Source organism: Acipenser ruthenus, chromosome 1, assembly GCF_902713425.1.
Source record: "Acipenser ruthenus chromosome 1, fAciRut3.2 maternal haplotype, whole genome shotgun sequence".
In the NCBI taxonomy this organism is placed as follows: domain Eukaryota; kingdom Metazoa; phylum Chordata; class Actinopteri; order Acipenseriformes; family Acipenseridae; genus Acipenser; species Acipenser ruthenus.
In genome coordinates, this window is record NC_081189.1 from 58,312,466 (window position 1) to 58,337,407 (window position 24,942).

The following is a 24,942-nucleotide window of genomic DNA, read 5'->3' on the forward strand; positions in this document are numbered from 1 at the left end:
GGGGCGTGTGGCAAAGTGGTTAACAGTGTGCAGGTGCAAGTGATCAATGAACAGACAGACAATTATAATCCAGGTGCAAAGTTGTTTAATGGGTTTGTATGTCCAGTGCCTGATGGCAAAACAAACAGTAAACAATAATGATGGGAAGTAATACAGCAGCGTGTATTATTTAGTTTGTAATCCCCATGTTTGTCCCGAAATAATAGTCCTGTTGTACACCCACACGAAACACAAAACACAAAAAGTCAGTTAGTGCGTCAATTAGTGCTTGTGGTGCAAATACAGTTATTTGTGATACAAGTGCAGTGCTGTACAGGGTTTGTGCTGGCCTCTGGTGACAGCTCCGGAATGTGTGAGCTGTCTAATAAATCCAGCAGAGTGGTTAGGGTTGGAGAGGTGGATGTTGAAGTCACCTAATAGAACAACAGGGGTGGAGGGAGCGGGGAGGGAGGAGAGGAGGAAGTCAAGCTCATCAAGAAAGTGAGTAAGGGATGAAGGAGGGTGGTAGAGAACAACGAGGAGGTGACAAGGGGAGGTGATTTCAACAGCGTGAAACTCAAAGGTGCTGAAAGAGAGAGAGAGAGAGAGAAAGCGGAAGAGGAGTCGGGGACAGAAAAGAGCAGGGAGAGAGAGAGCCAAAGTCCTGTTCCCTCACCCCGTCACTAGGGGCAAGGAGAGTGGGACAGGGCATAGAGAGAGGAAATGGCAGCTGGAGTGGTAGTGTTATCAGGGGAGATCCAGGTTTCAGTGAGAGCTAGGAAGTCAAGAGAGAGGTGAGAGGCAAAGGCAGAGATAAAGTCAGCTTTGTTGGAAGCCGAGCAACAATTTTCTTTCAAAAGTGGAGTCCTCCTGGGTCTTCTTCCATGGAGCCCACTTTCACTCAAAAAGCGACGGATGGTGCGATCAGAAACTGACGTACCTTCACCTTGGAGTTCAGCTTGTATCTCTTTGGCAGTTATCCTTAGTTCTTTTTCTACCATTCGCACTATCCTTCTGTTCAATCTGGGGTCGATTTTCCTCTTGCGGCCGTGCCCAGGGAGGTTGGCTACAGTTCCATGGACCTTAAACTTCTTAATAATATTTGCAACTATTGTCACAGGAACATCAAGCTGCTTGGAGATGGTCTTGTAGCCTTTACCTTTACCATGCTTGTCTATTATTTTCTTTCTGATCTCCTCAGACAACTCTCTCCTTTGCTTTCTCTGGTCCATGTTCAGTGTGGTGCACACAATGATACCAAACAGCACAGTGACTACTTTTCTCCATTTAAATAGGCTGAATGACTGATTACCAGATTGGAGACATGTGTGATACTAATTAAAGAAACGAATTAGTTTGAAATATCACTATAATCCAATTATTTATTATCTTTTCTAAGGGGTACCAACAAATGTGTCCAGGCCATTTTAGAATATCTTTGTAGAATAAGCAATAATTCATCTCTTTTCACAGCTTCTTTGCTTTATTCTATGACATACCAAAGGCATGCAAGTATACATGATAAAATAGCTTTTAATTTCATCACTTTTCAGGAGGAATGAAGCCTTATTTCAATGAGCTGTAAGGGTACCAACAAATTTGAGCATGTCTGTGTATATATATATATATATATATATATATATATATATATATATATATATATATATATATATATTCTACACATGAAGTAAGGAAGCGGTGCTGACCCTGCCCAAGAGAAGTGGGGGCGTGTGGCAAAGTGGTTAACAGTGTGCAGGTGCAAGTGATCAATGAACAGACAGACAATTATAATCCAGGTGCAAAGTTGTTTAATGGGTTTGTATGTCCAGTGCCTGATGGCAAAACAAACAGTAAACAATAATGATGGGAAGTAATACAGCAGCGTGTATTATTTAGTTTGTAATCCCCATGTTTGTCCCGAAATAATAGTCCTGTTGTACACCCACACGAAACACAAAACACAAAAAGTCAGTTAGTGCGTCAATTAGTGCTTGTGGTGCAAATACAGTTATTTGTGATACAAGTGCAGTGCTGTACAGGGTTTGTGCTGGCCTCTGGTGACAGCTCCGGAATGTGTGAGCTGTCTAATAAATCCAGCAGAGTGGTTAGGGTTGGAGAGGTGGATGTTGAAGTCACCTAATAGAACAACAGGGGTGGAGGGAGCGGGGAGGGAGGAGAGGAGGAAGTCAAGCTCATCAAGAAAGTGAGTAAGGGATGAAGGAGGGTGGTAGAGAACAACGAGGAGGTGACAAGGGGAGGTGATTTCAACAGCGTGAAACTCAAAGGTGCTGAAAGAGAGAGAGAGAGAGAAAGCGGAAGAGGAGTCGGGGACAGAAAAGAGCAGGGAGAGAGAGAGCCAAAGTCCTGTTCCCTCACCCCGTCACTAGGGGCAAGGAGAGTGGGACAGGGCATAGAGAGAGGAAATGGCAGCTGGAGTGGTAGTGTTATCAGGGGAGATCCAGGTTTCAGTGAGAGCTAGGAAGTCAAGAGAGAGGTGAGAGGCAAAGGCAGAGATAAAGTCAGCTTTGTTGGAAGCCGAGCAACAATTTTCTTTCAAAAGTGGAGTCCTCCTGGGTCTTCTTCCATGGAGCCCACTTTCACTCAAAAAGCGACGGATGGTGCGATCAGAAACTGACGTACCTTCACCTTGGAGTTCAGCTTGTATCTCTTTGGCAGTTATCCTTAGTTCTTTTTCTACCATTCGCACTATCCTTCTGTTCAATCTGGGGTCGATTTTCCTCTTGCGGCCGTGCCCAGGGAGGTTGGCTACAGTTCCATGGACCTTAAACTTCTTAATAATATTTGCAACTATTGTCACAGGAACATCAAGCTGCTTGGAGATGGTCTTGTAGCCTTTACCTTTACCATGCTTGTCTATTATTTTCTTTCTGATCTCCTCAGACAACTCTCTCCTTTGCTTTCTCTGGTCCATGTTCAGTGTGGTGCACACAATGATACCAAACAGCACAGTGACTACTTTTCTCCATTTAAATAGGCTGAATGACTGATTACCAGATTGGAGACATGTGTGATACTAATTAAAGAAACGAATTAGTTTGAAATATCACTATAATCCAATTATTTATTATCTTTTCTAAGGGGTACCAACAAATGTGTCCAGGCCATTTTAGAATATCTTTGTAGAATAAGCAATAATTCATCTCTTTTCACAGCTTCTTTGCTTTATTCTATGACATACCAAAGGCATGCAAGTATACATGATAAAATAGCTTTTAATTTCATCACTTTTCAGGAGGAATGAAGCCTTATTTCAATGAGCTGTAAGGGTACCAACAAATTTGAGCACGTCTGTATCTCTAATTTGGTGACCCTTATTTTTATTTCTGTGCTAAATGTATTATAGAAGTATATTTTATCCTGCAAAGTTTAAGAAAAAAAAAAAATGGAATATGCATATTTAAGATTAATGCTACCTGTTCCATACGTGTGATAGCTATAGAAGGTATTTTATAAGTTTTTTTTTTTTTACTTTCACAGCTATTAGTTTAATAGAAGAAAAAAAACACATGGATAAAAACATGTTTTTCCTTCAGCAAAAGAGGCAAATGTCAAGGTTCGAATTGCTGGGGGCTGGGGGTGGGGTCGATCCCTTTAAAGTTTCTCCCAGTAGTTTTATTTCCAAATTTCCTTTTTAAAATGCTTTATGCTGACAGGTATCACTTAAAACAGAAAAGAACCTGTAAAAAATGTGTTAATTGTATGATGACATTTCCTGCCTTGTCTCTGCAGGTTTTCAGTACCAATCAATGATAATGAGAAAGTGTCTCCTGACAATCTGAAAACTCCCCTGTGCATTTTACACAGGCTAATGCTTATGCTTATATTAAGAATGATTAAATTGTATTCCTTTCGTAAGTAAAGAAGTGACAGCATTTCATTTGATCAGAAAATTAATATGGTTTAATCTTATTACACCTTGATTCATGTCTCAGCCTATCCTGTTGACTCCAAAAAATGAACTCCAGCCAAAATCAGCAAAGAAATTAGCCTTCGTAAAATGTGTAGTTATCTAATTTAGATTGTCAGAAGACGCTGGAAATTTCATCATGCAATTAACATGTTTAACAGGTTCCTTTCCCTTTTTAAGTGATGCCAGTCTTACAGCATGTACTCAAAAACTCAGAAAACCTGATTAGTGGGCTTCATTTATTGCACAGTTAAGACAGGATATTTAACACATTTCATCAACTTTAATAGTAATAGTTTAATAGTAGAAAGTGGATGAAAATAATTGCCCAGTATCTATTAATCACGGCACACTAATGATCCAAGCAGAAACTGCAATAGAAAAAAATATACAGAACAAATACCATGTCGTATTAAAGAAACGTAATATTTTGAAGAAAAAAAAATTCAATGAAGTAACCATTTAATAAACAGAAATATTGCGATATGTAATGTTTTCATACAGGAAGGGCCTTGTTTGCAGATTGGACACTGGAGGATAGCATAGCGATAGAGCGAGATGGAAAGCGGAAATCAGAGCGAGAAGATGCTGTTTCTTAGGCAGAAAAGGGACTAGATTTGCAGCAGTAATCGGAATGTGATATTATTGAATTGATACTGTGTAATGTAATAACTATACTTGTTGTGAAGAAATGAAGTTACAAAGATCATTTAGTCACAAAAAGAAGTTGTTGAAAGTAAGATTCCACTCTGAATATCATGAGACTTTGCATTTACTTTCAATATGCTATTAGATCAAACATTGCTAAAGTGAAAATAAAAACCCTGGAGCTTCCCCGTAGCTTGGAAGTTGGAAGTTATTCACAATATTTCCATACTGTCCCAGTTGAAGGACTTAAAAATCTGGTCACCTTAGTTTTAATTTTAGTAGTATTTAAAACCAGCTTACTATTTACAAGTTCATTTTATTAAGGATCATAGTCTTTTTGAATGTTATGTTGGATTTCCCACTAACATAGAGGACTGTATCCGCATATAAATGAAATGTGAAGTACTGTATTTAATAACATTACACATGTCATTTATATCGATGCACAAAAAGGAATGGACCGATAACACTATGTAACACAATTTTTGTTCCTGGGTAGTAAGTGTTATTTCCTAATTGCTTATGCCTCAAAAGTATAGAAAATGGCTATTATTCCACCCAAACTTTGCTTTTGTGACCAGGACAGTGATATTTTGAAATTTACCTATTTCCAATGAGAAAACGGGCAAATTTGTGTCTTTTCGTTCACATAGTCAGAAAAAAACAACATATGAATCCAAATTAACATGTATTTATACTAAAGTAATACAAAAATGACTACAAAAGATTTAGAAGTGAGTAGTTTTTCGAGATTTACGATTATACTGTAAATCACTTTCACGAATCAGCCCCCAAATGTAGTCTCCCATCATGTTCTCGTTATACGGTAGCGGCGTTCAAAGTCCAGTATATCCTGGTGGAAGCGCTCGCCTTGCTCCTCCGAGTACGCTCCCATGTTCTCCTTGAATTTATCAAGATGAGCATCAAGGATATGGACTTTGAGGGACATCCTACAGCCCATTGTGCCGTAGTTCTTCACCAGAGTCTCATCCAGCTTCACATAGTTTTCGGCCTTGTGATTGCCCAGGAAGCCCCGAACCACTGCGACAAAGCTGTTCCAAGCCGCTTTCTCCTTACTAGTGAGCTTCTTGGGGAATCCATTGCACTCCAGGATCTTCTTTATCTGTGGTCCGACGAAGACACCGGCTTTGACCTTTGCCTCAGACAGCTTAGGGAAGAAGTCTTGAAGGTACTTGAAGGCTGCCGACTCCTTATCTAGAGCTCTGACAAATTGTTTCATAATGCCCAATTTGATGTGCAGTGGTGACATCAGCACCTTCCGGGGGTCCACCAGTGGCTCCCACTTGACGTTGTTCCTCCCCACAGAGAACTCGGTCGGCTGTGGCCAGTCCCGCCTGTGGTAGTGTGCCTTGGTGTCCCTGCTGTCCCAAAGGCAAAGATAGCAGGGAAACTTGGTAAAACCGCCTTGGAGACCCATCAGGAATGCCACCATTTTGAAGTATCCTATGACCTTGATGCCATCTCAGAAAAATGCAGATATGTAGCCACTTAGGCAGCTGGAACTAAACTGAACTGGTGGGCTTAAGGCCCCTGTATTTATACTACTATTTATATTACTGGAAAGTTCTAGAAAGTTCATAGAAGTTACTCCAAGTTTACTCAGCACTGAATCTATCTGGAATGTTCTGGAAAATAGGTAAATTTCAAAATATCACTGTCCTGGTCACAAAAGCAAAGTTTGTGGGGAATAATAGCCATTTTCTATACTTTTGAGGCATAAGCAATTAGGAAATAACACTTACTACCCAGGAACAAAAAAAAAAAAAAAATTGTTACATGGTGTAATTGAACCTTGAGGAACCCTCTCTTTGATTTGGCCAGGTCAGATTTAGTACTATCGATAGCCATCCATTTTCTAACCATCTTGCAACTAGAGAATCAAAGCCAATATTCTGCAGTTTAATAATCATGATTTCATGGACAACAGTATCAAAAGTTGTTTTTTTTTTAGATCAATAAAGATAGCTGCAGTATAAAGTCTCTTATGCATTGCAGAGAATATGTCATTTAGTGCACTGGTAATGGCAGTAACTATGTTATGCATTGGTCTAAAACCAGACTGCTGCGGCACCTGGAGTTTATTTTAAGTAGCAAAATTCTTAACCAGTATTGGAACATTTCCTGTAGTTTTGACATTTTTATAAGCAATAAGGAAATTGAATGATAATTACTTATGCCAGTAGCAGAGCCAGATTTAAAGACAGATTTAATGTCTACTTGCTTCCATCTGTTTGGAATTTGACTAGTCAGTAAAGAAGCATTAAGCATACTTTTTAAGTGGAATTTAAGAATGTCAATTCTGTATTTCAGCAGAAGGATATTACCTGCTTTTGAATTACTAATAGACGTCTGTTGTGTTTTATTTCATTGGGAGAAAACAGCCTAAAAGAGAAGTACACATTGCACTTTGTTTTACCTGTCAGAGTGCAAACTACAGGTGGTAAAGTACTTTCAGGGATCAGTTTTTGAAAAGAAAGACTGACTTGAATAAAATGTTGATATAAAAAGGTTTACAATTTTGTCCTTATCAAACTTAATGCCGTTTATAATTCATTATTTAGAAAATTCATGTTTCTGGTCTCCTTGAAGAATTTTTTTTATAAGTTTCCACAATTTGAGATTTTGTAAATTTTTAGTAGTAAGATTTGGATAATAAGATTTAGGTAATTCTTTTTTAGATTTAGGTAATTCTTTTGTATGCTGATTTCTAAGTCCAGTCAGTTGAACAAGAGGATAACTTTATCCTCATGTATAGCTTTATCTCATGTACAATCTCTAAGTTTACACAGAGCTGCAATATCACAATTATACCAGGGGAGAGATGAGCTCTTCTATCCTCTAGGTTTCTGAGGAGCATGGGTGTCACAGACAATCTGTTTTCTAAAATGTCTTACAGAATCTACTTCCTTTCCTAGATACAGATTCCAAGTCTATCAACAGGTTTCAATCTTCGACCTTTTAATGTTTGAAGAAATATTGGTAAAAGTCATTGAAGTAGGGTAAAACTAGTTGCTACTGTACATTTTGTGAAAGTATTGTGAGATGGTCAAGTTGGGCGCTATTAACATCTCAAAAGTAACATCAAGCGCAGCTGTTTCAGCCCCCACAAACTCACACATAGTTGCAAGATCTTTACAACAAATGTACATAGTACACCCTACATGTTTTACTAACAAATACATATATTCATAATTAATCTTAAACACCACACATTTGCGAAATTGTGTTTTAAAGTTTCTAAAGTACCCTGGTTGGATTTAATAGTTGCAGTAGTTGTATTGGTCCATATTTAATGGATGATTTATAAGAATTAAGTTACATATGATACATATTCACTGTCAGTTACATTATTTTCCTTGTTTCAGAAAAGCTAAGGCGTAGTCTTCCCAACCTCTCCAGGACATCTGGTGTCCAGGCAGCAGAGCCTGTCAAAAACAGCAGAAGTTTCGACTCAGATCTTCAAGTGCCAAATGGTGGAGCATCTCGACTTCAACAGCTGCCCTCAGCCAGTGAGTCCCTAGTCAATCTCTTGTGTATCTTTTCTGAGAAAGAACCCCTCGGTTCATCTGCGGTGCCAAAGGACAATCTGACCATTTTAAGGCTGTACCTGCTAAGAAAACTTGGCTTACAAAGATAAACTGAGCTGTTTTGGAGAAGACAGCCCTGTGCAGGATAACCTACAGTTTTTATGAATATCATATAGATTATCTGCATTAATTATGTGAACCCCAGTTATTTGAACTGTCCTTTTAAACACTTGAATGAGTTTTAGAGTGATTATTACAGAGATGCAAATACATGAATTGCTTATTTTGAGCCTTTTACTAGTTAATATTGAATTACCGTTGCTGCATCTTCATGATTTTCCTATTGTGGTTGGTTAAATGGGCTAACATATCTGCTTCTGGTTGTCTGAATTATAATTTATTTTACTCTTGGGCTGCCACTAAAAGTTAGCTTTCCTTTTGTATTACTTTTCGCTCGGCATGAATTGCATTATCTTTGATGGTATTTTTCTTTGTGTTCAGTCTCTGCTGGACAAGCGTTTGGTTATGGTCTTTGGTGCTTCCTTTTGAATTGTTGATAGATTTGTTTCTGGCTGGATTATGTAAGAAACCTGAGCTGTTCCTCTGCATTTGCTTTAAGATTGAGTTGGATTTTCCTGTGGTTTGATTTTCTGTGATTCCTTTGTCTCTTTGGTCCTTTATATATTGTACCAAACACCTTTATTTTTTTGTCCTCTTTCCTTCACCGATCTGTCCTGTAACAATAGAATTAAGCTGGTTAAATCCTGTAACATTTCCTTGTGTTTCAACAGCTTTGAAAAGGCACATAAACATGCCTTGTTCTTCCCTGAAAGCCAAACCGCTTCTTCAAAGTCCAGCTTCCAAAAGAGGTAACACCCATAGCCTCTCCAGCACCACAACAGATCTGGGGATTCTCTGTCTTTCTGAATTCTTCGGGTCTTGGAAATAACTGGTTCAGCTCTATTGAATCAAAATGTGCTGGAAGATATTGCTATAATTCCGTGCTAAACCAGACGGGCCTCCTAACACTTCATGGTTGTAGTGTATTGTGTAGTTGTTTTTTTTTTTTGTTTAATTTATTTTTCTAAAAAATCAACAGATTTGAATCTTCTCTGCTCCCTCTCCCCCTCTGAAAAGGAGCAGGTGACATTGATAGCTCTCAGAGATCCATAGTGGAACCCAACTATTGGCATAATTTCAGTTCATGAAAGTGGACTTTTTTTAAATTATCTTTTTTTTGTAAGCATTTTAGCAGGGTCTGTACAGTATAGTGTATTTCTTATTCTACTTGTGTGATCCCCCAAACCGGTACAAGATATTTTGTGTTGTATGGTTACGGCTTATTTATGTAAGTAAATACAAGTATATCAATCTTTGCATGAACCAAGGCTTGATTGTTGAATAATGAACTGGAATGTCGTTGACTTGGTATGCGATAGCATTGCAATACACAAACCGGACCAGAATATAGCAGTATTTCAACCTGTCAATTAATCGGTTAACTTCTGTGATTAACTCGTTAATTTCTTTGGCGATTTAAATTTTTTCACTGTGCGTTTGTCTTTTATTATTTCTTGACATTTGCCTTTTTTTACACTTATTTTTGTATTAATACACCATGCTTTTATCAGCATCTGGTTTGTTTGTGTTCTGCGCCAATTGCTTCCTGATCCTGTCTTTCCCTGTTAAGGGAGGGGCGGGAAAACATCTCCCACTTTGCAATAAGTGTCTCTTTCTGTCACAAATTGATGCTTTGAACGGTGCACTTGAAGATATGTATAGAAATGCATCTCACTCAAGGGACTAAATGGTTATTCTGTCCTTTGGAAAAGAAGGTACAACGAAATGAGTTATTTAAACCCAGTTCACTGTTTAAAAATCATGCACAAAAGCACCTTCTCTGGCCACAACATCGCATTTGAATTGCAGGTGAATTTACCGACTTTACTTGATGAAAGCTAATCCACGTCTGGGAGGTTACTAGACGGCCTCTGCTTTTGATCAACTCTGAGGACATCTGATTTTTAGTTCCATGTGAATAGTCTGCATACTGTGAGAATCACTGTTTAGATACCAGATTGTCTATGCATTTTAAAGACTTTTGGCTGGTTTCACAGTCCCTGATTAGCACCAATCTAGGATTACTGTACCTTAACTAAATGTAAGGTATGGGAATACCATATAAATCTTTTATGTGACCAAAAAAAATACATGATGGTGTTTTTTATTGCTGAATATCTTGGTTTGACCGATTTGTGAAGTCAGTGCTCTGCAGGAGGAATTGTACATTTTCTGTTTTGTCAGTGGAAATTTTTGCTCAAGCAGGACAAGACCGCATGCATTTTTACTCATAATTATTGTTCATATAAAGTCTGATTTTATAAAGTATTGTTTAATATATGTTGTTTTTTTTTGGATATGCTTGAAATTAGTTTTCACATTTTCACATCCTTTGGATTAATACCTTCTTTCATAGCTATTTGTGCAGTTTTATGCTTAAGCTACAGTAATGTGCCCTTTTGATTTCTTCTTCCCTGTGTTTTCAGTACCTTCCCCCAGCAAACTGAGACCTCCTGCAGCTCCATCCCCCCTTTCCTTGCGGCAGCCCATCAAAGCGATGCTGAACCCTGGGACCTCTTCCCCCACTCCTGCAGGAGCCCCTACCACCCCCACCCGATCCATCGGGTCCCGCAGCGGACTCCCGCGGCCCAGCAACTCGGCTGGAGGGGGAGGAGGAGGACTACCAGTGCCTCGCAGTAAACTTGCACAGCCTGTTCGAAGGTAAAGGCCTTTTACACCATCGTTTTTATTTTCCATTTGTTTTCTCTTCAATTTTTTAATCTATTTATGCAATTTTACTGCAAATAGCATTTTGGTTTTTTGACATCAGTGCCCTGCTCTTGCTTGCATTGATCTTTGGTGGAGGTAAGACTGCATATGGATTGCATAAATAAACAAATAGGCAGAGAGAAGCTTTTGTTTATAAATACTGAGCAATTGAACACATACTATACAGGCCCTATGTCTGCAATAAGTTGCTCAGCACATTCTGGTCGTAGCAGATGTACTACAGTGTTGTGCCTGTTGCAAACGAGTCGGAAGTCTAGGGTGAAATGTACTAAACATGCCCAATGGTGTTAGCGACTTTTTAGGGAATGCTTTGTAGCAGCAGTTTTAGTTTGAGGTTCAAGCGTAGATCAATATGTAATGATGGGTGTTCCTGCATAAATTCACAAAACATGGGGTGGAGATGCAAATGAGGGTTCTCAAATGTTATGAGATGTACTAAAGCTGCAGGCAACTGCTACACTTACAATTGTATCAATTTGTTAAGAACTTTTGAAAGCCTGTTTTAAACGGTCGCAATTGTTGCTGGCATTTCCAAGTTCACTTTTTCTTGTGTGTTGTCAGTTGTGCTCAATGCATTTTTGAGGCAAACACCCGCGGACCTAATTTTCACTAAAGTCAGGGTGTACTTACAAGCCTTGAAAACAAATTTCTATGACATTTCTGGTTTCCCCAACGTGTTTGGAGCAATAGACTGCACACATGTGCCACTAACACCTCCAGCTCATTCTGAGCATCTGTATAGGACCATGATCTGTTGTGTGTTGATTGTGTAGTCTACTAAGTAGGCCAAGTTAAAAATAATACAAAAAAAAGAAAAATGCTGAAAACTTTTAGTTTAATTTAAAATGATCTTTTAATTGCATTGTACACCAATGTGTAAAATGCAGCAGCATGATTTATTTGGTGTTACCGGTAGGCTAAAATAAAAAGACGTGCACTAGGTAGTCATTTGATTTTGCTGTACTGTATAGGCCTACTGTACAGATTTATATTTTGACATCATGTAATGTGTAGCCTACGCAAAACACATTAGTGTTATTTCAGCGCAATGATTTACATTTAAATGCATCGAGAACTTTTTTTTGTTTGTTTTAATTGTATTGTTTTTAAACCTGACACTTCCTTATGTCAGACAAACATGTCCGGTTTAGCGAGGGGCAACTGTATGATTCTGAAAAGCTTTTTGCGGGCCCCACTATAGAATCTGCTGGGATTAAATTGCCTTTCATTTTTTATATATATAACAGTATTAAAATAGGTGAAATGAAGATGGAACAGAATGCATTGTAAGATGATCTTTACATTTAACAAAAGCAATGTTATTTTGATTCTTGCACCCTTGCATGTATTGTTGCAGATTCAAATTGCGGTGTGACTGGCCCATCTTAGTACATCTACCCCTGTATGTGGTGGTGTTTGAAATGCATGGTCTGTCAATAATGGGGAACTACTTTTTCATGGTATGATACATTCTGGATACACTCCCACATTTTTTTCAGCGGTGGAGATGTTTGTCTTATGAAGTTATACTTATTTATACAAAAATCTTTGGCATTTCCATTTAAGGTCATGTGGTTTAATGTAGAGAGGCATTTTAGAAAATATTTCTCTCTTGAGATGGAGTGAGCAGATTATCTCAGAGAAAATTGCCTGGAAAACTACCCATGATTTGATCCTTACTGTAATCAATTTAACAGAGCTTCACATTTTTCCAGTCTTTTCAGCCTTCAGTAGCAGCCTTAACATATCATGTTTTATATTGAAATGTCTAACATCTTAGTCACACTTTTTGCACTAACAATTCAGTTCTGAGGACTAGGTCTTAACTAGGTGGGGTCACAGGGAACCTTTTGTGTATTTTGAAGAATTTAGTGAGTCAGTCAAGCTACAAGGCTAGATCCGCCCCTGTTAATCACTAATTGAATGATTGTGTTCTCTGTTTGTGCGAAGGGGGAGCGGACAAGTAGATTTTTCAAGCATTTTGTCCCTTGGACAAGAAGTTTTTTTCAAAAATTGCACACCCCTGACCTATATTATATAAATGAATCACTATCAGAAAATTCTGACTCCCCAGAATCAGAAGCCAGTATTTCTGCCAACAATGAGGCAGTTTCCATGGAAAAAGACAATTAAGTCTTACCTTTTTCTCCCACTATTTTGGTAGTGTGGGTTTCCATATAGTTCCCTTTCAAGTAGGGAATATTAACCATTACAAAATGGGTGTTCCCCTTTAAGACACCCGAACCTGAAAACTTTATACCAAAGACACTCGTCAGGGCAGGGTGACGTGGTGCTGCTCCACCCCCGCGAGCATAAATTCACTACTCACCCTGACAGTGTCGCCGTTTTCCTTTTCAGCCTAACCTGATTAACATCAGAGAGTTGATAAGTATATCCTCCTGTATTTTTTTTTCATGATGACTGATATAGTACAGCTTTCTTAAACTGGGTTTCCCCTAAGCTTTTAAAAAAGCACAGGAAAAAAAACACATAGGGTTACACAAATAATAAAAAAAAAATTCCATAAGAAAGCACTGTGTACTAGCCTTGTATTATTTGCTAAACATTTTTGACTGCATATATACAGTGCTGCCCTGTTATAACGCAGCCTGTTATAGTGCGGAATCGGTTATAACACGGTAAGGTCGTGGCTTCTGTTTCCCCCATGACGCAGTTTGACTCGCAGACGTTGGATGAACGCTCCAGATATACAGTACGAAGCATGGTAAACAGCAAAAAAAGAATCTTTCTGTTTAAAATGAAACTTCATGCAGTGGACAGAGTAAGAAAAGGTGAAACTCAAGCAGCAGTTTCAAAAGATATAAAGGTTGCAGAATCAACTTTGTGTGGAAGGCTAAGTTTTCTTGATAAGATTGACTCCAAAGAGGGCTCCTCTAGGAAAAAAAATGCGCTGCGCTAAAGACAATGAATTAGAGACCGCTTTATTCACTTGGTTTCTGCAGGAACATCAACAGGGAGGTGGGGACATGAAAACATATAGGGGGTGCTCACATCAGCGCAGGCAGAGCCGAGTGAGACAAGCTGCTGTGTGAATGTGCTGCGGTGAGAGTGCAGACTTTTGTGTGGCGCAGGCTAACAGGCCGGGAATAATCGTCCCAATAAACTGTAGTTTTGAGTACCTGTAAATTACGTGTGTAGCCTTCCTTAATTTTCCACTGTACACTACAATATTAATTTGGCTTGTGAGCATTGTAAATCATTCCTTATAAGGCGAAACACAAATAACGCGGTCTCCTAATTATGGACCCCGACAACCGCAGTATAATGGGGTAGCACTGTATTTATTAGGGCTGTCAGGTGATTAAAAAGATGAGTCTTGATTTTAATTGCATATTTAATTGATACAATTGTTGCATCCATCTCATGTGTTTGTTTTATTACTGGTGCTATTATTATTATTATTATTATTATTATTATTATTATTATTATTATTATTATTATTATTATTATTATTATTATCATCATCCAAAAACCAACCCGGCATAAAAACGCCGTTTTCCTATTTCTGGATTCTTTTTATAGTTTTATATTTATTTACAATCCAGCATTGTTGTTAAATTGTTTGAACCAACTGCTAAATCAAAGTGGAGTCAGTTTATTACTCGCCTTACTGCATTTACAATAATCAATTTCCTTTACACATAAGCTGATGTTTTTCATTGTCGTTTTAAATAATAATCATTTTAAATTCTCTTTTTTTAATAACTTGAAATTGCCTAATAAAACAAAACATTCACTTAGTAATGGTTATATCCTCCGTAATTGTAATTATTGATTAAAAATAAATGCGGTATTTTAAATAAATCAAAGCTACACTGTTAACAGGTCTGCAGTCGGTAGCTATCCAACAGCAATGGTACATGAATAATTTCATTTTGAAGTGGTTTTCTATAAAAAAAAAAACTTTCCTTTTTTTTTCCATAAAGGTCATTGCCAGCTCCCAAGACATATGGTGGTATGAAAGATGAAAGCTGGAAAGAAGGCTGCTACTGAACGAGAGACCATGAAGAGCTCTTAGAAGGCATTGCTCGCTTCTACAACCTAAGACTTGCGACAGACTGTTCACGTATGATTTGCAGGATTCCTAGAGCTCTGTCATTTAATCCGCACAAACTGGCAGAGATTATAAAGCCGCACTTTAATGACATTCAGAAATGTTTGTATTTTTTTGCATTCATACAATCAGTTTCCATGGAATTGTAATTTTTACCCCACCATACCATTCAGAACGATAAAGGCCAGTGTCTGGGAACAAACCCAGTGAATGCCAAAGAGAAATGCTGACTTAAATGAGAACAGTAAAGTCCGGAGGGTTTCATTCTGCACCTCTAATCCAGTATGGCACATTAAACAATACAGTACAGGATTGTGTATATTACATTATGTTGAAAAGGAGATCTACTGTACCATTGCACACAATAGAATGGCAAAGAACACTGCATAAAACCCTTTTTATAACAAGTCAGTGCAGAATTGGTGAGTATTATGCAATGGCAACATTAATTCTGACCTGTAGCATTTCAGGGGGGAACTATATGTTAGTTGTGTATTCAACTCATTCTTTGGTAAGGTTTACATTGACGTATCATCTGAGCGTATTTTCTAGGGGATGCCAAAAGGCTTAGGCTTTATTTCTAGGATATTTTGTTTTGGCTCAGGAAAGAGTTACTGGTGTCTTGCCAACTTATACATGTTAAGCAGGGCAGGGGACATTTTTAAGAACAAGTAAAAGTCAGAAACAGGACTTGTCTATTTATTCTATTTTAAACCCATCACAGTGCTTACACCATGGAACTGCATATTGAAGTTCTGTTAAAACTATGCACTTGTTTCATAATCATAAGCATGTGATTTTGAACCCTGCTGCCTAATATATTGTTGGTACAATTTAGCGACATATCATGTGGGAAATGTATTTGTAACTACATTAGGACACAGGCACAGTTATGCTGAATATGTTAACCTACATTGAACTCCTGGTGTGGGGAAAGTTGCCAAGGAGTAGTCGCTTTGTAAACATTGGAGACTTTTAATCCTGTTGTAGCAGGACTCCTTTCATGCATGAAAAGTGCCTGGCTTGATTTTAACATCATCTTTTTAATGACCACACCCCACACATTCAGTCTTAAAACTGCAGAGACAGTTGTGCCTCACTAGCATGAGGCATTGAGCATAGCTGGAATTAAATGAATGCAGTAAAACTGTAACCCAGATCTAGAGTGCTGTTGTGGATATAACTGCAGTTGCTCAAACTGGCAACTTTTTTTATACTACCAAACACCAACCAAAAACATGTTTTATTGTGCTTATCATACAGTGTTTTAACAAACAGCTGGTGTCTTGATTTTACAAGGAACCCACCAATAATAAACAGGAGAATACTATCTTGTTGCTAATTAGAACATATTCTATTTTAGTTATATGTCAATATTTCAGTTTGTATAATATATTTATTCAGGTTGCTTAAAGTGTGTTTTTTTTTTTTTTTTTTTGGAAGATCAAAACCAGAGTAATAAGAGCCTTGGATTCATACACTTCTTAAATAAACTTTTTAGAAAGGTTCAACCTGTATATTTATATTTATTGTTGCATTGCAGTGACTTTTTGACAGGCAACGCGAGAGCAGCACCAGGGTGGCACTGGAGCGACGCAAAATAAATAGGATTGAACCCTGTTTTTTGCTATTTGAAACCCGTCAACTAGGGCATTGAGCAATCAGAGAACAGCTTCAATGCACAGGGTCCAGCAGGGTGAAGCAGTATCCAAAATTACAGAGGAAAAAATAATATATGCCGTTGAAAAAATACCCAGAGCTTTATGACAAAGGGCATCACAATTATAAAAGATACATATTTGAAAGACAATATATGGGAGTCTATTTCAGAAGAACTGGATAAGCCTGGTGTGTATGATTTATTGCCATATGTGTTGAAATACCGTCAGAGAAGACACTCATCATGTTGACAGATATGTGTACCAGTCTTGATCATAGTTTGGTCAATAGCAATTTTGAACAGTTGTATAGATCTGTCAGTTTTCAAACCTGTCGCATCACCTCTGTGTCGCTTCAGGTGTGTATGGTCATGTCACTGCGAGAGTGTCTCATCGGCAATTAAAAAAAATTGCATAGTGTCTGGTGTGTGGAGACCTTTAGTTGTGCTAATTAGTAATGCAATATACCAGTACCACCAACTTGGTCAATATGCCATAAATATATATACACATTAACTTACATTGATGGGAGTCATAAAATGTCAAAAGTGAAAACAATTATGAGCACAGTGATTTGTAATTTAGTGTGTATGCCGTTTTAAGTACATATTGAGCTGTTAAATGTGTGGCTTGTTTTAAGAGCATTGAGCACAAAAATAAGTTTGTAGACTTTGTTTTGTATATGGACCTATTTGTGAGGACTACAGTCTGTCAATTGTTTGTTTTTGTTTTCCAATTTTACATATGACTGTAGCTTTCTGGGTGCAGTTATTATTGTTTAACAACTACACTACCCTCCACGCCCTGGGCTGCTTGATTTTCTCATTGTGTAAGAAATCAAGGTGGGTTGAGTTGGGTAGGTGCCATTAGTTTAATGTATGGAAAACAAACAATGGAAAACATGAAAAGATAATAATAGGTATACACCATGGAAGATGATGTCAGGAAGCGACTGCAGGTTTTATAAAAAAAAAAAAAAAAAAAAAAATAGTGCCTATGATTTACATAACTTACACAGTGACTATTTTTTTTTTTGAATGTGCATTCATATTTTTGTGCCAACTGCTTGGGTTTGCCATTTCATGTACATAAACAGTTAAGCTTAAGTTCTGCTTGAGGAATTATTTAATTATTTTTCTTGTATTTTTTGTTTGTTTTTGTAATCGCATTAATAAAGTTTTAAAACAGCTCTTATAAAAAATAAAAAAAAACATAATTAAACGAAAGTAATGAATTGGAATATGCGGCTTGATATTTGAAAGAAAATTAAATTGATTGATCTATAACAAATGTATTTATATTCAACATTAGTTTTTAATTCTGCAAGGGTGTTTGGATTGCTAATGGCAAAAAAGACACACCATGGACTTTATGTAATAATTATTTTATATAATCACCTTTTATATAATCACCAACAATTATTTGTCTCCTGTAAAGCCACATTTCATATAATAAAATGAAAAAGCATAGTTCAGCCTCCATGTATGTTATTACAGACCTTTTTTCTCATTCATATATATTTTTTTATGTTTCTATTTCCAAATGCAAATATGCATTGTAAAAATGCATTCTTCCTTTCATCAAATTGTGCATTAAGTAAGCAGTAACACGAAGTGTTGTGTGGTTGTTCTGAGAATCACAAACCTGATGCAATTTATCTTGTACAACCATACGCCTTATTGTGTATTATTGTGCCTTTTAAAATGGCTTATTGTTGCTTTTGTTTTTACATTGTGTAACAAGGCTATGTTCTAACCTGCATGGTTGTACTGACACATGGAACCTTTTCAGCCATGTTTTCCCAAGGCATTTTATAGCGGACATTAAAATATGTGTCTCTACCTGGTTTACTGTAACTTTTTTTTTTTTAGTTGGTAATAATCCTCATTAGAACAAGTGAGCAAGAGAATAGAAATTAAATTAGTCTTTATCAAATGTATATCTAGTGAATTGTGTTAATGAAGGTTGCCCAAAGTACATCTGAATTCCTGTCTAATTACCTCTAAGGTGCAAGAACACCCTCTATTGACAGAAAATTGGAAATATAAAGTAGTACAATTTCAGTATGTCATTAACCACTTAAGGTACACAAGGAATTGAGCAGTTGTTCAATTGCTTTTATTCTTAAAATACATTTGAGAGTGACTCAAGTATCACAAGGAAACTAACCATTTGGATGACCAGATCCAACCTGTCAGTAAATTTTAAAACCCTGCTTTGTGCAGCTCATTGCAAAAAGAAAGTTAGCATCATTTTTATTTGTGGGATACATATGCCCTTTGTACCTTAAGTTAAAATGCTTATTAAGGGTTAAAATAATAATAATAATAATAATAATAATAATAATAATAATAAAAAATGAAAACAACTAGCCCTGGTTCTGTGTGAGAAACCACTTCAAGGCTAATATTGCCTGAGCCATGCTGTGTCCAGGGTGCTGTGCTGACAATGCTTCAGTCCTGTGGATTTTCAGCATTCACAGCATGCACATCTTCGCTTGAAGCATACAGGATGCAACAGACACAGTTGTGTAAGTCCTCTGCTGACCACAATGAATAGAACATCTTTGTACAAGAATGGAAGTACATTCTCTATGACAAATAGTTGTTAGCTCAAAATAAAACCTTGTATCAAAAGTCTATCATCTTGAAAAAACAACAACTCAATTACATTATCATCTTGGACACATTAAAAATACATTTATAAACAACCCATTCACCACTTTCACACTGAAGAATAGGACATTTTCTTAGTAAATTATCTATTATTAAATTATGGAACTACACTATACTGCTATTAAGATACATTTTGATCACCCTTGTAGACTCATTATCCAACTTACTACTGTGTTTTTTTCAGTCCAAGTTTACTTCTTTTAGTGTTGACAAAGACTGTATTGTATTAAAGATAGCATAGCTCAGGGGTATCAAATGCCAGTCCACAAGGGCTTCAGGGTCTTCTGGTTTTCATTCCAACTTAAGTTCTCAATTAACATCATTGATCTAGTATTTGTTCAATTGGACATATTTCATATTTTTCACAGTCTCTTACAGTTGATTTAAAAAATGCACTTGATTTAAGGTACATTACCTATTCAGCATTTTGAGGCCTGGAGAGAAGTGTTAAATTTGTCCAATTAATCAAATAATTAGACCAATTAAGTAATTAAGAGCTTGGGTGGAACGAAAGCCAGAAGACACTGCGGCCCTCCAGGAACTGAGTTTGATACCCCTGGCACAGCTGTTCCCATGGCAATGAAGTTTTTTATATCACATTTATAGAACCGTGAAAAAGTATTTGCCCCCTGTCTGATTTTCTGCATTTTTGCACATTTTTCACATTGTATTTGGTCAGATTTTTTTGTGGGTTGTAGTAGTATATAGAGGGAGTCTGAGAGAAAAAATGACACCAAAGTTTGGTGCTTCTTTCATTTGTTTGGTGTGCAAGGTAATCAAACATGCAATCTTCAGGTGTGAAAAAGTTATTGCGCCCCCCTCAGTTAACTCGACCCAATTAAAGGGATAATTAGGGTCAGCTGTTTGAGTACTTTGGTTAACAACCAGGCCTGATTTGGACCAGCCCTGCCCAATATAAATCTGACTAACTTTAGCCCTTACCATCAGAGTGAAGTTTTCATCCTGCTCAGCCAATTAAAGTGCCTGATTTAAAAAACAGAACAGTGTTTTCTGGTTCAACACCAACTGTGTCAGAGCTTTCCAGTTAGATGAAGTGGTCATCATATGATACTACTTCTTTTTATAGTAATGACATTAGCCATAATATACAGCATAAGTGTATTATATTGATACTGATAGAAATATTATAAGGCAGACACTGATAGTGGCAAGATGTAACTGAACAACACAAACTGAGTAGAGAAGTTGGCTGGCACAGATAATGTTCTTTGCCACTAGGTGGAGCTGTGATTCAACTGTAAAAATAAAGTATGATTTTCTGTTTATCCCAGACTTGTAAACCCCATTAGTTCTATTGATTTATTTTCTTTTGGGGTGAGTATTAAATTGTGTCTAACAGTGCCATCTCATTAGGAATTGGTTATGTTGACAGTATATCTGCATTGGATCCACCTCCAGGACAAAGACTGAAGATTGAAATAGTTACTGAAACATTGATAATTTTATTGGTATTTACAATGGTTCAAGGACAACAAAGCTGTAAAACACAATAGGCTTAACATCCTACATTTACATTTACACTATAGTAAAGACCAAATGTTCTGGTATCTTTACTCAGGACCCTATTTAGCAACCAGTGCAATGGCAAAGACAGATGATATTCAACAACTGGACCAGTATAAAGCGATTAAGGAATTGCTCGGAGCAATAGTTGTATTATTATTATTTATTTCTTAGCAGACACCCTTATCCAGGGTGACTTACAATTGTTACAAGATATCACATTATACATATATCACATTATTTTTTTACATACAATTACCCATTTATACAGTTGGGTTTTTACTGGAGCAATCTAGGTAAAGTACCTTGCTCGAGGGTACAGCAGTAGTGTCCCCCACCGGGGATTGAACCCACAACCTTCCGGTCAAGAGTTCAGAGCCCTAATCACTACTCCACACTGCTGCCCAAGTTGTAATTTCTCCTGATCTAAATTCTCCTGATTTTATTCCCTTGCACTTGTTGGTAAATAGGGCCCCCTACTGTCTTTCTTTGTATGCACACAGCCCATAAAAAAAGAAACTCCTTAATCCTTATTGTATCAGTTCAGATTAGAACCAATATGGCTAAAAGTTTATCTGGTGATACGTTTTTTTTATAAGATCAACTAAAATATACACTAGCTTTCAAGACCACAAAAGTCTCTTCTTCAGGTGAGAGGTAGAAATTGAAGGCAAAGAAAATTCCAGACAATAAGTTGTTAGGGAGCTTCAAAGGCCTTTGACTCTCCCAAGTCAGCGCAGGGGTGGCAGCAGTGAGCCAGGTTGAAATAAAAATAATTGGGCTTTCCAAATTGGGAAGAAAATTAATTGCCAATTTCAAATTTTAAATAAATAAATAAATAAATAAATCTTTGTTGTACCAACCTTAACAAATGCCCCACCTCAAGTCATTGTGTTTTTATCTGTCCCAATACTTGTAACATATTACAACCTACCTGTAGCCGATGTCATGCCAGCCCCAGCTGCTCATGTGGTAATCCACACCTGCTGAGAGCAGGATTTCATGTTGAAACAATGTCTGCTCTCAGTGCGGTGAATCACTGCGTATTTCAACGGGGTGTTAAGGGAGAGCTGCAGGTTGGTTTGCAAGTTGGCTTGCAGGTTCTCTATTCTGAACGGATAATGAGGGCAGCCTGTCCAAAAACATCAAACAGGTGAATGAAAAAAAAAACGTTGAGGCATTCAATTGGAAAATCATCCAGGCAGGTTTATCCCTACACTCCCTATGTTGACAAAGCACAATTTGCTTGTTCTCTAACTGATCCATACCAGGTGTGGCTAAAAGACTTAAATTGAATGCGCTCACCTAAATCAATCTCTGACATGGAGTCAATGGAGAAGCCAGTCTGTCCTATACAAAACATACAAATGTACTGGCTGGCAGTGTACACTATGTAAACCTTTTCAGTTTCTGAGTACCTTAATCCTGTATTCTCTTTTAAATAAGAAACAACAGGCTGTGACTTTTAATAGACTGGTGCATGCAATGTTGTGCTGGAATAGGCTGTGTTATTATTATTTATTTCTTAGCAGACACCCTTATCCAGGGTGATGTACAATAGTTACAAGATATCACATTATTTTTTACATACAATTACATTATTTTTTTACATACAATTACCCATTTATACAGTTGGGTTTTAACTGGAGCAATCTAGGTAAAGTACCTTACTCAAGGGTACAGCAGCAATGTCCCCCACCTGGGATTGAACCCACGACCTTCTGGTCAAGATGTCCAGAGCCCTAACCACTACTCCACACTGCTACCCAGATACTGGGTCTGTTTAGGGTTTGGTCCGTTTAGGGTATGTTTGGTGTGAAGTGTGAACAACAAAGTCCACTTGGGGAACGAACCGTACCGAGTCCTAAAGAGGTGGTCTCGGTCCATTTGGCAAACCAGCAGAGTCTGGTTCACTTGCTAAACCTCAATGTGAACAACAGCTGGACTCTGTCCTTTTGCACATAGGAAACAAACTATACAAGGTAACCTGACTAAGACCCCATTCACACTACTGGGCTGGCCCAGGGCCGCCGCATATTTAGGTCTCCAATTCACATGTGACTGAAAAGTAGGTCTAAAATGTGAATTGCTTGTTTTTTTGAATGGAACGATAGCCTGCACTCAGAATGGAAGAGCTAAGTGTATGTTAAAGCAAGCAGCCAAAAAAATAAGATCAGCATTTTAATGTAAAGACACGCACTTCTGTAGCTAAGTATATAATTGCGTGTAAAATAAACAATGGCGGTTGAATATGCCAAGTCTCCAGCATTATTGAGATACACAGTCCTGCAGTTTTTATATTTATCGCTTAGTTACTAAATAACAGGAAGAAAAGGTAATTGTGACAAATTAAGCTTAATTTTGAATAGGGTTTCTGATTTTCGGTGCTTTACCACAACTTTTCTACTCTCCTTTAAGAATTCAATTGATACCTGTTAAGCCATTCGTGTATCTCAATCACAACTGAAAAACGTGTTAATAGATTTAAACTTGTTTCTGTGAAATTGGCTTTTAAATTGGCCAAGCCTTCATTTTTGATTAGCAAGCAGAACGTACAAACGAGATCGCAACATGTTAATAAGTGACTAATCTTTATTAAAGCTATAATGAAAAATAAAGCGTTTTGCTGGACACACTATTATTACAATCGTTCTGTGAGACTATTCACACCAATAAAGAAGAGTCGCTTCTGCTTTGAAATGAAAAAATAAGACTTAAGATAAAAGCCTGTTTAGTTGTTTCATAGAAAAAAAAACTGTAAATTAAATCAATTACTATGAACACATTCCTCAGTTGCATTTTCGTTTGTATGAATGTCTTATTTTAACCCGTCTCAAAGTCACTTGCATTATTATAGTATTGCAGTTACTACGAACGGAAGACTTGATAAGTTACTCGGCTTTCTAACCAATAGCTGTTTGCTACGAATTCTAGGGGCGGTTCAGTCTGAATGTTGACAAATCAATGGCTCGGATGGGTGGGAATAAGGAAAGACTGACAGTTATTGTGTTAACAGTGGAACAGTACAGCTGTGACGTTTTCATATTCCGAAGATTGATAAGTTTAACCACTGTTTTTTTTCTTCACGTACGCACGTGTCTGGGTCGAGAGGAGGTCAGTCAAGAGTCTGAAAGCTTGCGTTTAACATTCAAAATGATTAAGGGTATTGAGAGTAACAAATTAAAACATTTAATTAGAACAGTGGTTTTGTTTTTCTGCCTAGCAACATGACCTGACCTGACCTGCAGTAGATCCTGAAAATCGGATTTCTGATAGACATTCAGTGCTCTGTTAAGGGTTCACCAGCACTAAGGCTGGACAGCTCATATCAAGATTGACTCAATTCTGATATCCTGTATGCTTAATTAGTTAAAAGCCTGAATTATACACACTACAGTCAGGGACAGTATATTGTAGTGGTTAACAATCACATTTCTTCTAGTTCCAAATTTGTACTTCTGAGTGTTCGAAGTTATGAAAGAAACATTCTTACTTTATTGCATATGATACCATTTGGCATCATAAATATTTAACAAATGCATATGCAGTATTATTGATATCAAAGGAAGTGACTATATCTAAGTGACAGAAACAACAACCAATCTGAATCCACCTTTGAATTTCACACTGTTGAAATCACCTCCCCTTGTCACCTCCTCATTGTTCTCTACCACCCTCCTTCATCCCTTACTCACTTTCTTGATGAGCTTGACTTCCTCCTCTCCTCCCTCCCCGCTCCCTCCACCCCTGTTGTTGTATTAGGTGACTTCAACATCCACCTCTCCAACCCTAACCACTCTGCTGGATTTCTTCCCCTTCTTCACTGCTTTGCCTTCTGTCTCTCCTCATCCCCCCCCCCCCTCCCCCGTCTTCACCAGGGACCACTTGTCCCTAGCCCTCTCGGTCACTCCTCTTGACATCTCTGACCACTACTTCATCATCTGCTCTCTGTCGCTCTGTGGCAAAGTGATTAATAGTGTGCAGGTGCAGGTGATTAAAGAACAGACAGACAATTGTAATCCAGGTGAAAAGGTTTGTTTTTATTAGTTGTTTTTGT

At 37.6% G+C, this 24,942-nt stretch overlaps 1 protein-coding gene across 2 annotated transcripts in view; it reads left to right on the top strand.

Moving 5' to 3' along the window:
• Nucleotides 1-18,155, top strand: part of LOC117420540 (SLAIN motif-containing protein 2-like) — a 35,766-nt gene extending 17,611 nt beyond the window's left edge. The window contains exons 6-9 of one of the 2 annotated variants that reach the window (XM_034033993.3): nt 7,942-8,085; nt 8,895-8,972; nt 10,650-10,884; nt 14,901-18,155. In XM_034033993.3, coding sequence (XP_033889884.2) covers nt 7,942-8,085; nt 8,895-8,972; nt 10,650-10,884; nt 14,901-14,967 — 524 coding nt within the window. In that variant the 3' untranslated portion in view covers nt 14,968-18,155. The remainder of the gene's footprint in view (nt 1-7,941; nt 8,086-8,894; nt 8,973-10,649; nt 10,885-14,900) is intronic. The other variant, XM_034033994.3, reaches the window with a different exon arrangement.
• The last annotated feature ends 6,787 nt before the right edge of the window (nt 18,156-24,942 follow it).